A 15,634-nucleotide genomic window follows, 5' to 3' on the forward strand; every position below is an offset into this window, starting at 1 on the left:
GGTGAGTCTAAGGCAGTCAAGGCTGGCTGGGTTGATTCCAAGAGAAAATGTCAGTCAGTCTGTCCTGGGCAAGATGATCCTACAATTGCTGAGAGGTCCCTCTTAAAGCTACTGGAACTACCTCAGATCTGGTTCGGGCTCACCCAAGCAGACCCCAACACCATGGTGACCCAGCAGGCACGCACAGGGAGAAAGAGCATCAGTCAGTGTGCAGACTAGAAGAGTCTAGGCCACTCATAGTGTCTGAACTTGGTTAAGAGGAGTGTTTGGAGCCCCTAAGGTGGAAGTCTTCTCTCTAGCAGGAACGAAGAAGACCAGACCCAGAACTGTGGGAGCCAAAAGCACCTCCTCTGGACCCCAGCACCCAGCAAGCCAGCCTTCTCTCCACACCAGGTGCTGGACCATCACCCCAAGTTTCTCTTTTAAGGAAGCTCAACAGCTCTCAACAGTATCATGATTCCAAGAATGGCAGCAGGTTATAAAGGTAAAGTTTCATTGCAAATACACTCCCCCAGACCATCTAGATAGAGGTCAATGCTCACTAAGGTAACATTTAAAAAGAAAAATCTTTCTAATGCTAAAAGATTCAGTATTTTCATGGTCATTAAATATCTTTTAGTTTTATAAGACTGTTCACACAACTACGTAAGTTATTAAATAATGGTTAATACTGAAACAATGACTTTTTTTTTTTTTTTCCCATGTGTGGGCCTCTCACTGTTGTGGTCTCTCCTGTTGCGGAGCACAGGCTCCGAACGCGCAGGCTCAGCGGCCACGGCTCACGGGCCCAGCCGCTCCGCGGCATGTGGGATCTTCCCAGACCGGGGCACGAACCCGTGTCCCCTGCATCGGCAGGTGGACTCTCAACCACTGTGCCACCAGGAAAGCCCAACAATGACATTTTTAAAAGTCAATACAATAGCTTATCAGACTTTTTAAAAAGGAATATTGTATCCAAATTCCTATAAAAGTTCAGTTTATCTTGATGGTATTTAGATGAAATGAAGATAGTAGAAGTAAAATGGGATTCTGATGAATCTTAATTAAATACAATGCAAACTCTGTTTACCTGAATAAAATCTTTAAACTTTATAATTGATTTTCATGCTTCCAGTACCTCTCGGGGCCTGGAATATCAGAACAAGAACAGAGTATGTGGCCCCAGATGAGCAGGACACAGCAGTCCTCTGGAAGGCCAGAGAAGGGAGCCCAGGCTTATCATCCTGGCCACACTGACCACTCAGTGAACTCAGGGCTGGAGCAGCCCAAGCTTGGGACTTCCCTGGTGGTCCAGTTAAAGAATCTGCCTTCCAATGCAGGGGATGTGGGTTTGATCCCTGGTTGGGGAACTAAGATCCCACATGCCTCGGGGCAACTAAGCCCGCACGCCTCAACTGGAGAGCCCACATGCCACAAACTACAGAGCCCACGCGCTCTGGAGCCCATGTGCCACAGCTAGAGAGAGAGAAGCCCACATGCCGCAACAAAAGATCCCGCATGCCGCCATGAAGATCCCGCGTGCCGCAACTAAGACCCAACGCAGCCAAAAATAAAATAGAAGGAAGGGAGGGAGGGAGGGAGGGAGGAAGGAAGGAAGAAAGAAGGCTCTGACTTCTCCCCTAGGGGCAGGTTCCTTTGGCAACAACAGAACCTTCGCCCTGTTTCCATGGTGCTAAGCCTCTTCTCAGGGACCCAGAGCCAATTCTACCCCCACTGTCTGAAACTACAATTTTCAGTCTGGCATTCGATCCTCTTTCAGCTTTCTAATAGCACGGTTTTTCACAGACCTGGCATCAGCTACAGTTCTAAGGAGCCCAAGGAAACCTTTCAGGAGTGAAAGAGAGACAGAAACACTCCGCCTTCCAGAAATGCCCTCACAATGGACCCTGGACTGGCCTCCCATTCCTGGTTCCACAGGTTTGCCTCCGGGGCAGGAAAGAAAGCATGAGGGCATGTTAGGCTCTCGTCCTCGCACTGTCCTCCAACAGGGCCAACCCCTTCCCAGTCGAGCCAGTCCTCTTATCATCCACCCTCAGTCACCCCGCCTGTAGCAGAAAACATCACTCTCTTCAGGGCTCCGCTTCAGTCCCAGGAGCTCCAGGAAGCCTTCCTGTTATCACTTCCCCTCACAGCAGCTCTCTTCCCCTGGCCCGGCTTCAGCCATACCTTGTGACCCTCGCTTACATAACACATGGCATTTTTCTTCTGAGTTATTTCATCCCCAATTACAGTAATAACAGCCTGGCTGTACTCAGAATCCTCAAATAGAACATTTATTTCTTAATCAGTCTCCTTTCTAAGGATGAAAACAAGTAATTAGGAAATAAGAGAATAAGACAACAAACAATCAAGAAGGAAGTTTGTCTTCAAAAAGCAAACTGACAACATCCTGGGGATCAAGAGTTCAGTCCTCCAAGCCCATTTGTTACCACTAACATCTGGGACAAATACCCAGGGGCTACATAAATGACTTAGTCAAGTTCTTAAATCTCTACTGATAAAGAGGAGAAGGCTTCATATTAGATTTTAAGAAAGGCTGAAATAAAAGGTGTTTTCGGATCAATCCTCAGGCATCCTAAAAGCTCAAATAGGCCAAAGTTTCAATTCCCCCCAGACCTGGCTTAGCAAAGATCTGCTCAGATCACACGTTCCCGCAGGCAGAGTCCAGCTGCTCTTCTGCACACTCTCCTTGGCAGAAGGGACTGGGAAAGTGAGGCAGGACCCCTGACGTCGCACAAACCTGAGAAGTACCCGATCAATACTCAAAGTAAGGCTCTGCCATCTTGAGGGGAGAATGAAGGTGGTGAGACTAACGGAGAGGAGGCAAGAACACAGCTGTGCCTGGAGAGCAGATCAGGGGTTCAGAAAGCAGCTCATCCCGGCGGATCCACAGTGCCTGCCAAGTGCAGGGAGCCAAGGAGGGAGCCCTACCGTCCAGCTCCTTCTCAATGGAGTCCATCCTATGCGTGACTTCGTCCTGAAGAGACTCCACATGCGTCAGCAGGTTAAAGTGCCACTGGTGCTGGGGGCTCAGCAGCCCCTCTCCGCCTCTGTCCAGCAGCTTCCGAGCAGGGGCTTCCTCAGGTAGGACCTTTCTGGAGACATATTCCTTCACCTGGGGATGCAACAACATTGAAGTTACTGCATGGAGACAGCTCCCAGCCCCTTTTCCGACCAGCCAGTGTCCACAACCATTTGAAAACCCAGTTGCAGTTTGAATATCCCAACTCTCTACCTCCCTTCCCCATTCCTCCCCTCTTGGGCACTGGGCAGAGGCATGCCTGCTGTACCGATAACAACCACCTTAGAGCAGCACAGACCTCTGGCTCAGAGGATCCCACAGCTGCTTCCCAAAGAATGGCCCAATGTCCTAGGCCTGAAGTAGGCCTCACAGAAGGGCTCCCAGAAACCTGAGATCAGAATATGGCAGGGCGAGTACAGACAAGGGTTAGTATGTGGATGTCAGACAAACTAGCTTTAAGTCCTAGCTCCATGTCTTGCTGAACGCATGTATCTGGATGAGTTACTTCACCTCTCTGGGCCTCTGTTCCCTCATGGGAAAGAAGGAAGTAGTAAATCCTACTTTAAAGGTTCATGAGGATGAAATAGGATAATGTTTATAAAACACAGTGCCGGCCTACGGTCAGCCTGCTATCAATGAAAGAGATTTTTAACCCCAGCTGCCTTGTTTAGGCCCAGTATTTCCTGATTTTTTCATGATGTGCCAGACACCTCTATAGTCAATCTGCCTAGTCTGCATGACCATAAACCTTTTCTGGGGTTTGTGACCGCAACCTTTCATTCACTCATTTGAAATGAAACAGGTTCTACTTAACATTTATTTAGGGGTGACTATGTGCAAAGCCATGTTCTGAGAGCTTTTCACAGATATGCTGCACAGTAACTGAGAGGGCACTGCCACTGGCTCCACTCGACAGCGGGTAAGGAGACACGTCTGAGGAGGTGAAGTGACCTGCTCAGAATCACACAGCAAGTGGCTGAGCCCAGACTTGAAACTGGGTCTGTCTCCAAAGACTATGTCCTCACCAGCCTCATCCAGCACTGTTTAGACCCTGGCAAGGATACAGGCTGAACGAGGTATAATGCCCACCCTTGAGGGGCTTCTAACCTAGGATGCTCCCCCTCGGCAAGATGCAGCAGTGGACTTATGCTGGTGATACCATCCCACAAAATGAAGTCTGTGAACGTAAGTATGACAAGGGTGGAGAAGCTCTCAAATCACACAAATCCTCACTGACAATTGAGGACAGCGCAGAATGAGACCAGTGAACACTGGCAAGAGAACACAGGGGGCTCCAGAAGAGAATGACTTGAATAACAAGAAACTGAGAGTTATCTCTTGGGAAAACTGATGAAACCAGCAAATATTTTGACAAAATGGACTGTTCCTATGTCAGGGCTGCAAAGTGAAAGTAAAGCCAGCATAAAATTGTACTGAAAACCTTATGCCTAACAAAACACCCGACTCATTCTTTGCTCGTGCGAAGGATTAGCACCCACGGGCAACTATGTGTTGCATTGAAGAAAAAAACTCACTTTCCTAACTTACTTCCATTTATCAAGTTCCAGTCGACCCTTTTCCCCTGCTACCTCCCACCTCTCCACACCCTGCCCCCGACTCTGCCATTTTGTGGACATTTCCTAGAACCAATGATCTTTGGGGTTTAAGTGGGCTCTCTTGACTTTGTACTCATTTTAACAGACCAAAAAACATCTATGATAAGCAAATTTATATACAGTTTTACAGTAAATACAACTCTATAATGAACATCTTCCACAGAACATTTAGCCCTAGGAGGAGAAGGTACAAGCACTCAAACACTGAATTAAGAACCAGTACAAGCAAGCCCCATACCTTTGGGGAGCTGGGTTTGGGGTCACTGTCCCCTCTGCTCCTGTCTTGTTCTAGAGGCCAGCCCAGGCGCGGAGAGAGGGAATCGTCACCATTCTCGTGGAGGGGGTTGACTGCATCGTCAAGGGCAGAGCGCCGGGTCTCCACCACCAGCTTCTGTTCCACAGCAGGGTAGTAGGTGCGGGGCTTCTGGTAGCAGTGCTCGCTGGTGATATATGACTCCTCCACAGACCGGGGCAACGGCAGGGGCAGAGGCTTCTCCACTGCCCCGTTCAAAGTTCTATAGCTTGGGGCTTCCTCCCTGCTCTTGGCTTCAGTGACATGGATGTGTTTGGAATGAGATCTCCCCTCCGCCAGATGCTGTTTCCAAGGCTGACACCACAGCTGCAGATCAGGATGTTCCCGGCTTCTGTTGGGAGGGCAAACAGAGAGGGCTTTGGAGTACCTGGGACCACTGCAGGGGCTTTCCAATAGCGGGGAAGACCTCCCACCTGGGCCAACTGGTACAAGCCACTATTTGCCACACAAGAGGGAATGTAAATCAGCAGCCTCTGAGGAGACCACTTCCAGGCAAGCTCTTGCTGTATCACTCACAGTGAGTGGGACTGGACTTGGGAGTCAGAAGACCTGACTGCATTTCAGCTCAGCCGCTGATTAGCAGTGCAGCTGGGCCGAGTCACTCAGCCAGCCTCATTCCCATTTCCTCCTCTGCAAATCTGGCTAACCATCTACCTGTCTGCCAGCAACCACTGAGTTTGCTATAGATGAAGTGAATTAATTTGAATGGAAGTACAGTACTTCGTTGGCAGTAAAGTGCTCTTCAAATGTGACTTGCTAAAAATAACCTTAACTTATTAATAAACAGCCATGATAATCCTGGCATGCAATGGCACTCAATTACACAAATCCAGTGGTGACACGGGAGGGAGGTGGTAACCAGTAGTCAACTAGGCATAGGCCATTAAGAACAAAATCTTCTGTTCGCACCATTCCAAAGAGGAAAATCTGTTATTAAAGAACAAGGATTCTGCTCCCTTTTTGGGCCACAGACACTTCTGAGAATCTGAAAGCTCTTGCTACATGTATACGTGTACATAAAATTCTGTGTATGACTTCAGAGTTTCCCACAATCATTCACCGTCTGAGGTTTGACCCAACAGAAAGGCTTTAATTTACTGGATCATAATCAATTGTAAAAAAGGAAAAACAGAACAGAAAATACCAGAATGCACCATTCTAAGTAATAGTAGGTGTTTTGTGAAATTTTAGTTTCAGTTTTGTACATGAGTGATATAAAATGTATTTCTTACTGTGGGATATATATTTAAGTTTAAAAGCCACGACTCTAGATAAACTTCACCTTTTTAACTCTTGCTTACCACCCAGAACTTCCATTATAACCTTGGATCATTAAATGAAATGAAGAAAGAAAGGAAAGGAGAAAAGGACGGAGGAAGAAAAACTGGGCTTCCCGAGTAAGGCCCACCAGCTACCGGCAGTTCCTAGCTGGCAGGGGTGTTTGCAAGCAAGTGGGAGGATGGACAGGTACTACTCACATTTGGTTCACAGATGTGCAGAAATGTGTGGGAGCCTTTCCAACTGTCACAATGACTACTGATTGTCACATATGTGGCCTCAGCATTCAGTTCACTGAATTCAGAGATGCTAAATAATCTGTAATGCTCGGTACAATTCCACACATACAGAGAATTATCTCATGGTATAATTGTAAACATTACCTTCACCAGTCCCAACTGAGAAACACTGAAACCAGATCAGCAGGAACTCAGCAGCAACTCCCACGTATAGATACCCCCCACCTACCCCCACACACTTTCCTGAAGCCTTCCTGCAGAAATGGAGTAGGCCATAAATAGGACAGCATGGAATGATCTTACAGAACCTAAAATTCTGCTCACAAGGGGCTACAACTATCCTTTCTCGGCTCTCCCACGCTAGCAATCCTCAATACCACTCCGATCCACTGGAGAAGGAGAGGAAACCACCAGCATCGAGGCAGCCTGGGTCCCTGGCCACTTCCAACAGGGTACCACAGCCTGTACCAGGAACCTAGGACCCCAGACACGCCTCTGAAATCATAATTGCATCAGAGGAAATGGGAGTCCTTGTTCACTTTCAGGTCTACTGTAGCCTGAAATCTGTTAACTTGGAGGATAGAGGCCACAGTATGGACCTGTTCTTGCACGAAAATCACAAAAGTCTTTGCTTCCTCCCTCCTACAATTTTCACCCTCCCAGCTAAGATCTGAAGCCCCAGCTACTACACAAGGATGACCCTGGCCTTTCTTTGTAAGCCCTGTCAATCATGAAGAAGGTATGCACAGCCATGCATGTTACTTTTGAAATGACAACATTTGAAGTTATTCCCAGTTTTACTGTTTGCCTTTGAAAATGAATCCACCAGGTCACTTAGGAACAAAATTTCTGAGAATGAAGACCCAGAGCCTGTGACAGCAGAGACTATCCAGGTGTACAGAGACATACTGGGACCACCTCCCTGTCTCCCAGGCTCTTTTCTCCATATATAATGACTAACAAAATCTCCCTATACTCCCTCCTGAACTTCTTGGAGAAGTCAGATTTAATTCCAGTACAAAGTCAGTGCTATAAAGATGAAGGATCTAGGGGCTTCCCTGGTGGAGTAGTGGTTGAGAATCCGCCTGCCAATGCAGGGGACACGGATTTGATCCCTGGTCCGGGAAGATCCCACATGCCGCGGAGCAACTAAGCCCGTGTGCCACAACTACTGAGCCTGTGCTCTAGAGCCCATGAGCCACAACTACTGAGCCCGCGTGCCGCAACTTCTGAAGCCCGTGTGCCTAGAGCCCGTGCTCCACAATGAGAAGCCATCACAATGAGAAGCCCGCGCACTGCAACGAAGGGTAGCCCCCGCTCGCCGCAACTAGAGAAAGCCCGCACGCAGCAGCAAAGACCCAACACAGCCAAAAATAAATAAATAAAATAAATAAATTTATATAAAAAAATTAAAGATGAAGGATCTAAATGGGGATTCAGAACGAACAAGGTTCTGGAATATGGGACAGGGCTGGAGCACTGGTATTTCAGTGAGAAGAAAGAGAACACCATCTGACTGAATCCTCAAATGAAAAGAAACAGCAACATTTACAGTCAGGAGCATCATCTGAGGTTTGCCCTCACCTTCCACCTGTCTCAGTCAATTTCTGGCATCTCGTTAAGAAGAAATTCACTTGGCTTATATGGAGGAAAATTTTCTGATTTTATAAAATGTGAGGGAATACCTAGTCTAAGACATCCAAAGCAGGGTCACTTGATTCAGTTCACCTCAACAGATACCGTCACAGTAACGGCTAATTCCCCCAGTAACCATCCTTTCCTTCTCTTACACCCACCTCCACCCTCACTCCTGAGTTTGCTCAGGGCACATGGCCACCTGGCTACTAGCCTCCTGCAGTTAGGTGTGTCCATGAAACCACTTGCTCCCCTCCTGGGGGTCAGAGCAGAGTGGAGGTACAGATGCATCTGCTTAGACCACACAGATGAGATTAACCCTAATGGAATGCCAGAGCAATAAGACAGAAGGAACCCAAGTCCCCACGCCCATAGCTGGAATCTTGGAGAAAGGCCACCTATGTGGCCTGGACCCCTGCCTACCTCTGGACCATGGCTTATGTGAGAAAGAAAATTCCATTTTGTTTAGCCTTTATTTTTTTGGTTTTGTTATAGCAGCTTGGTTTTTACCCAAATCAACATATACCCTTGCTGAATGTGCCCTGCTCAACCTCTCCTTGCCATGTCAATTTTACTTTGTTTCAATTTTACTTTGTTTACCAATCAAGAATGTTTAGGATGGTAGTTCCCTGGTGGTCTAGTGGTTAGAATTCGAGGCTTTCATTGCCACAGTCTGTGGTCCAGGTTCAATCCCTAGTCGGGGAACTGAGATCCCACAAGCCGTGAGGTGTGGCCAAAAAAAAAAAACCACACACGATGTTTAGGATGAATGGATAAACAAAATGTGGCATTACATATAATGGAATATTATTTAGCCTTAAAAAGGAAGGAAATTCTGATACAACTTACAACATAGGCAAACCTTAAGGACATTATGCCAAATGAAATGAGCCAGTCATAAAAAGAAAAATACTGTAGAATCCCATTTATATGAAGTACCCAGAGCAGTCTAATTCAGAGAGACAGAAAGTAGAAGGGTGGCTGTCAGCGGCTGGGGGAGGGGAAATGGAGAGAAGTTGCTTAATGGGTACAGAGTTTGTTTTGCCCCACACAAGGAGTTCTGGAGATTGGTTGCAACAGAGTGAATGTACTTAACACTACTGAACTGTACACTTAAAAATGGTTAAGATAGCAAACTTTACATTATGTATATCTTACCACAGTTTAAAAACCAAAACCCAAAAACTCAGAACATGGTCGTCCAGCGGTTAAGAATCTGCCTTCCAAAGCAGCGGACGTGGGTTCAATCCCTGGTCTGGGAACTAAGATCCCACATGCCGCGGGGCAACTGAACCCATGCTCTGCAACTAGAGAAGCCCACAACAAAGACCCAGCACAGACAAAATAGAAAAAAACAACTTAGAACGGTACAAAAAAAAGAAAAAACAAACTATAAATACACCATTTCTTTTTCTTTTTCTTTCTAAGGCATTTTATTTTATTTTATTTTTTGGCCGCACCACGTGGCATGTGGGATCTTAGTTCCCTGACCAAGGATCGAACCTGCACCCCCTGCACTGGAAGTGTGGTGTCTTAACCACTGGACCGCCAGGGAAGTCCCCACACACCGTATCTTGATTACAGTAGTGTTTGTATATACATTTGCCAAAACTCAATGAACATTTAAAATGGGTGAACTTAATTATATGTAAATTATACCTCAATAGAGTTAAGTTTTTTAAAAAAGAATGTTAATAATGTAACTGAGAATTTTAAACAAAAGTCTCAAACTTATCCATCTTATCACTGATTTTGTGGCTTTCCAATTTCTCATATTTATCCTGCCCTCTGCCCACGCCAAATCAGACTCATCCCCAAAGCTGCAGGTGCCACACTTACTGCAAGATGCTCATCTTGAGCTGCAGGCCATGCAGAACCTCGATCACTCTCTGCACATCGCCGAGAAGCTGGTGGGTGGCCACAATCTTCTTGGCATTCTGGTGGGAATAGTTCTCTTCTAAAAATGCCAGGCCATGCATATGTCCCCTGCTCAACCACTCCTTGTCATACCAGTACTTGAAACCAGGTCTCTGACCTAAAGCAGTGACAATGAGAGAGTTAGTCCTTGGTCTGAAGAAAACCCAGACCATTTCATCATTGCACAGTTATCACACAAACTATTGGAAGGATGGACTGGTGTGTTCATTTTGTTCATTCATTCATCCAGTATACATTTACTTGGCACCTACTATATGCTGGGCTCTCTACTAGGTGTTGGGGATAAGGTAGCGAGAAAAGTATATAAATTTCCTGATCTCTGCAACTGGCCAGAGGTAGAGTGGGAACTTGGACATCTTGTTAAAGTTAAATCACATCATTCCCTCTCCCACTTAAAACCTTCGATGACTTCCTATCGTGCACAGAAGAAAACCCAAGGCCCTGACTGATCTAATGAGGCCGGCAGGCCCGGGCTCCTTCCTGCCCTCCTTGCCCCACCCTTTCCGGAACACATTCAGGCTCTTTCTGGTCTTAGGGTCTCTGCTCTAGCACCCCTACCCCTGTCTGGAGCACTATTCCCCAAGGCCTTTGCAGGACTGGCTCCTTACCACCTCCTCAGAGAGGGCGTTGGTTACCTCCCAAAGTACGAGAGCCTCTTCCGTGCCTCCTAGTCATTCCCAATCTGAGGGCTTTTGCCCCCTCAAAGCATTCATCCCTACCTAACATGTTCTTGTTTAGATGACTTATTTTGACATCTGTTGCTGGTCCAAACCCCACTCAAAGCCAGAAGAATAGGAATTGTTTTGTTCATGGTTATGTCCTCAGTGTCTGGCAAAAGGCATCGTGAATGGATTTATCAAATGGAAAGAAGCCCCAAGTGCCACCTACCGCCTAACTAAATGAATGGTCAGCCCCCCACTCCCTTCTCTGGACCTCCATTTCCCATCTGTAACAATGACAGATGAACCAAACAGCTTCAGCGGTCCTGTTCATTACAGGGATCCTAAGGAAGGACTGAAAACACAACCACACGTGACTTGGCACAGTGTTTCCTGCTGTAAAAGCCCAGGAAACAGCTTCCAATCAGACTGCTGTTCACCTCTCAATGGCTATAAAGACCCTAAAATAACCCGGGCAAACCCTATCAAGGTCCTTGCGCTCTTTCTGGCTTTTCTAAGACACATGGTGGGGATGCACCTCCATTCTGTTAACAACACCTTTAAGTAACCTTTAAAGAATAGATCTGTTAGATTAAACTTCTGGCCCAAGACTGCAGAATCAAACATAGTCAATAAATGTGACAGTCACTGAGTGCTCAATTCAAGGAATCTATTCCCAGTCTTGGCAATTTTTATAAAAGTTCAGAAAGTGCACAGGGATTGATAAAGATGGTGTACATGATTTCTAAAAAGAGAAAAGTGGACGCAAAGAGTGAGAGACAATAAAGTAGACAAAAGAGGTTTTTAAATGGTGCCCTAAAGGAGTCCTGGGGATTATGTGTGGAATCTCAGAGGCAGCTGCCACAGAGGTAGCCTGAGCAGCAGGATTCAAAGCAGCACTACCTGTTTTACAAGACAAAGGTCAGAGACACCAGCTGTCCTCTCCTATCTACCACTAACTGTCTGAGTGATCTTAGGCCAATCATGTCCCTTCTGGGCCTGTTGCTTGCCTGTTAAATGTCAAGGCTAAACTAAGTGGTCTCTGAGATCCTGCCCATCAATTATATTCTATGACTTATGGACTAATCTTCTGACCATATTCTTTCCTTGGGATAAAGGGAAGAACAGAGGCAGATTGCTCTCTGTCTACAGACTAATCTAGCACAAGAAGACACAGTGTCACAACAGAGGTTATCAGGCCCCAGGGGGACCTATTTGCTGGAAAATGAACTGTGGTAGCCCAGTCCCTCCCTATACCACCAGCAAAATCAAGAGACTTGGTCCCACAGGTCAGTTCTAATTCCAATCTTCTTCATGAGATTAGGAAAGTCATTCATTTCCCTGGGCATCAATTTCTTCCTCATAAGCAAAAATAGGAATAGGAGCTCCTATCAGGCCCACCTCATAGGACAAAAAGGAATAACAGAAGCAGAGGCTCTCCAGCGTTGTCTAGCTGTAAGGGGATCATGGGACTGGACCCAAGGGGAGCAACCTTACAGGTGATGAATGGAGACGATGTCACATCCCACTGACAGCAAGACAAGAACCACAGATTTATAATCCACCCCTGAGATTTCTGGAAAGGGGAACCCAAGAGCCATAGGCCAGCCCTGCAGTCAAGGAACAATGAAACGAACTGATCCTAAGAAATTAATTCACTGCTCTGGGTGGCAGACAGGCTCTTTGCAAACACACCTTTCCCCTCCCGTCAAGGGCATATCTCCCTTCCAGGTGGCAACGATGCAATGGAAGGCAGATGCCACCAGAGGGAGCAGAGGCCGGTTTCCAACCCTTCAACAGCCCTGAAAAGCCAAGGACACAGCCCACATCCTCATGAACTCTCAAGAAAAGGAAAAGGTGCTCGCTCTGGGAGCACATATTCTAAAACTAGAACAACAGAGAAAAGATTAGCATGGCCCCTATGCCAGGATGACATGCAAATCGGTACAGCGTTCCATAGTTTTTACAGAGTTTCAGTCGTACAAGATGAAACAGTTCTAGAGATCTGCTATACAACATTGTGCTTACAGTTTATAAAGAATACTGTACTGTACACTTAAAAATTTGTTAAGAGGGTAGAGCTCATGTTATATGATTTTTACCCCCACCCCCCCACACACACACAACAAAATTCTAGCTCAAGGCCAGGCCTTCCACTAGGTGAACCTCTTCATACATGCTCTCTTACTGCCAAGTTCAGGACAGCTGGCCACCAGGTGAGCTAGCAACAAAGGCGAGGAGGAGGCAGAGTCTAGCCGATGCTGAAGAAATGAGTCTCAAGACCACAGACACTCAGGCTGCTTCACCGCCAGCTGTGCTAAGGAAAAGGCTACATATTGTTAATACCCCTGACTCTAGAAATCTCTACCTGGAGGGTCTTGGCAAACATAACAGGTGTATTTCTCAGGCACATTTTCTTCCAGTAATCCCATGCAGACCCCATGCTGCCAGCACTGGCACTCTTCACACTGTTAGAATTAAAGAAGCAATAAAAATTAAACTCAGAAGGAATCCTCCATCCAAAAATAAGACCCACCTGTGGGGGGAAAGGGGCAGTGGGAGGCGGAAGCAGGAGGGAGGGAGAGGAGGAGGAGGGAGTGGGAGCTCAGCTGCAACCACTCTTCCAGAGCAGCCACTAGCCACCTGTGCTTTTAACATTTAAGTTAACTAAGTTTAAAATTCAGTTCCTTAGTCCCACTAGCCACATCTTTAGTGCTCAACAGCCATATGAGGCTATTGGCTACCGTACTGGACAGCACAGATGAAGAACATTTAAATTAAACAGTACTGATCTCAGAAAAATGACTATTTTCCCTCCCATTTCTAGAGGCTTTCACTTTTCTTACCACTTTATAAAGAGAAAGGAAAAACTGTTTAAGTCCTTAGAGGGAGGTTAACTTAGAAAGACAAAAACCTGAGTTTGAATTCTGTCTCAGACATTCATTAGCTGTGTGACCTTGCACAGGTCACTTCTCCTCCCTGGGCTTCAGTTTCCCCATCTGCAAAATAGGATACTATTCCTACCAACCGTGTGGGGTTGTTTGTGAGGAATCAATGGGTCACATGTCAAAATTCATATAGTAGAGCCCAGCACACAACTTTTATGTATTAAGAGCTTATTACTGCTACGAATGGGTAGGCTAACTCACTTTGATGCCTCCTGGACTCAACATATGCTAGCGCTTTGCATTTGTTCTTTCTAAACCTTACCAACGGTCACACAGCTGAGAAGACACAACAGTGGATCAGAACACAAGCCTGGCTGACTGCAAGGCTAGTTCTTTTAACCCCTAGGCTCCACTGCCTTCCCTGGGGAAGGGGGAAAGAGAGAAGGGGCAAGAGGCAGAGAGGGAAAGAAAAGAGCAGAGGATGAGGGCAGCACTGGGAGACAGACATGTGGCTGGCCGGAGGATAGCAAGCCTGAGGGCTAAGGATCCAGAGGAGGGAATGGAGGGAAAAGGATGCCAAAGGAGATGCTAGGACACTTCAAGCAATTCCAAACCAGGGCCCTAAACCTTTAACTACCCCACCAAATGGATAGCTCTGGAAAGTGGACAGCGAGCTTCCAATATGGTCTGGAGGGTGAGCCACCAGCCTGGCCACAAGGGAAAAAGCTCACAGTCCTCAGCCACTTGGAGTCAGATAGGCCCCAGGATCAAAGGGTTTTTATGGGCTGATCATATCAGAATCAACAGGGGCAGAGCTGGAAGAGAGACTTCAGATAAGATGCGATCCAGATTCTTCCATTTCCAATGAGGAAACTAAAGGCTCAGAGGGAAAGAAAAGGGTGTGAGACAACCAAGGCAGTTAGTAGCAGAAAACAGACTAATAATTAAGAATGGAAGTCTCTCTCACCAATGACTTCGTGTCTTAAGAACTAGGATACACCAAAATTGAATCAAAAACACCTAAGTTGAAAATTTCAAAATAACGTTTTTCATGTGGGTCTGGCTAATATACATTATTCATTTTTAAAAAGTTTAAATTGGAACTTCCCTGGCGGTCCAGTGGTTAAGACTCTGCACTTCCACTGCAGGGGGCGTGGGTTCAATCCCTGGTTGGGGAACTAAGATCCCACATGCCGTGTGGTGTGGTGAAAATTTTTTTTTTAATAAATATTAAAAATAAAAGTTTAAATTTTTTCTTGGGGGGGGAGGGCAGCTGTGCCACGCGGCTTGAGGGATCTTAGTTCCCCGACCAGGGATTGAACCCAGGGCCCTGCCCTCCAGCAGTGAGAGCGCTGAGTCCTAACCACTGGATCACTAGGGAATTCCCCAAAAGTTTAAATTTAGAAGTGAACAAGAACAATAACAGAAAAGAAAATATCTAAGAATAAATCTGAGACTAAGAATAAAAACATGCAAGGTCTGTGTAAAGAAAATTTTTAAATATTTGAAGGACATGGAGACTTAAGTCAATGAATGGAAAGTTGTACTTTATTCCTGGATAGCAAGAGTCATTATCATAAGGATGACAGTTCTCCTTGGATTAATATATAAAAATAATGTAATGCCAACAAAATAATAAGTTAGTAGCTCTGGAACTATACAGAAGCTGATTCTAATAGCCAGGAAATTTATTAAAAAGAACAAAAGGGGGTACGAGCCCTACCAGATATTTTTAAAATATTATAAAGGTATAATAATTAAAATAGAATTGTACAAGTAAATATATAGACAGAGAGACCATTGGAAGAGAGAATCCAGAATGAGATCCAAACTACATATGGAAATAGAGTAAATAAAGGTGGTGTTTCAATAATAAGGCATGGTGTTGGGACAACTGTGTAGTGAGAGCCTTCACCTTATACCAGGATAAATTCCAGGCGGATCAAATACTTACACGGTTTTTAAAAGATAAATGAAACCTCAGAAGTACCAGAAGAAACCATGAAAAATTCTTTTATTGACTTTTCTATAAACTGTTATGAACTT

The 15,634-nt window shown here is 45.8% G+C and overlaps 1 protein-coding gene and 1 non-coding gene across 10 annotated transcripts in view; one reads left to right on the top strand and one right to left on the bottom strand.

Annotated features, from left to right (window-relative positions):
• PHF20 (PHD finger protein 20) overlaps window positions 1–15,634 on the bottom strand; it is a 136,130-nt gene that overhangs the window by 4,666 nt on the left and 115,830 nt on the right. For all 9 annotated transcript variants that reach the window (XM_060120355.1, XM_060120356.1, XM_060120361.1 and 6 more), the window contains 4 exons: window positions 13,069–13,168; window positions 9,943–10,138; window positions 4,877–5,282; window positions 2,932–3,115 (listed from right to left, as the gene is read on the bottom strand). In XM_060120355.1, the coding sequence (XP_059976338.1) occupies window positions 2,932–3,115; window positions 4,877–5,282; window positions 9,943–10,138; window positions 13,069–13,168 (886 nt within the window). The remainder of the gene's footprint in view (window positions 1–2,931; window positions 3,116–4,876; window positions 5,283–9,942; window positions 10,139–13,068; window positions 13,169–15,634) is intronic.
• Window positions 12,558–12,664, top strand: LOC132477216 (U6 spliceosomal RNA). Its single transcript, XR_009530235.1, has one exon. It is a non-coding gene; the product is annotated as a U6 spliceosomal RNA (small nuclear RNA).

Source organism: Mesoplodon densirostris, chromosome 16, assembly GCF_025265405.1.
Source record: "Mesoplodon densirostris isolate mMesDen1 chromosome 16, mMesDen1 primary haplotype, whole genome shotgun sequence".
NCBI classification, from domain to species: Eukaryota; Metazoa; Chordata; class Mammalia; order Artiodactyla; family Ziphiidae; genus Mesoplodon; species Mesoplodon densirostris.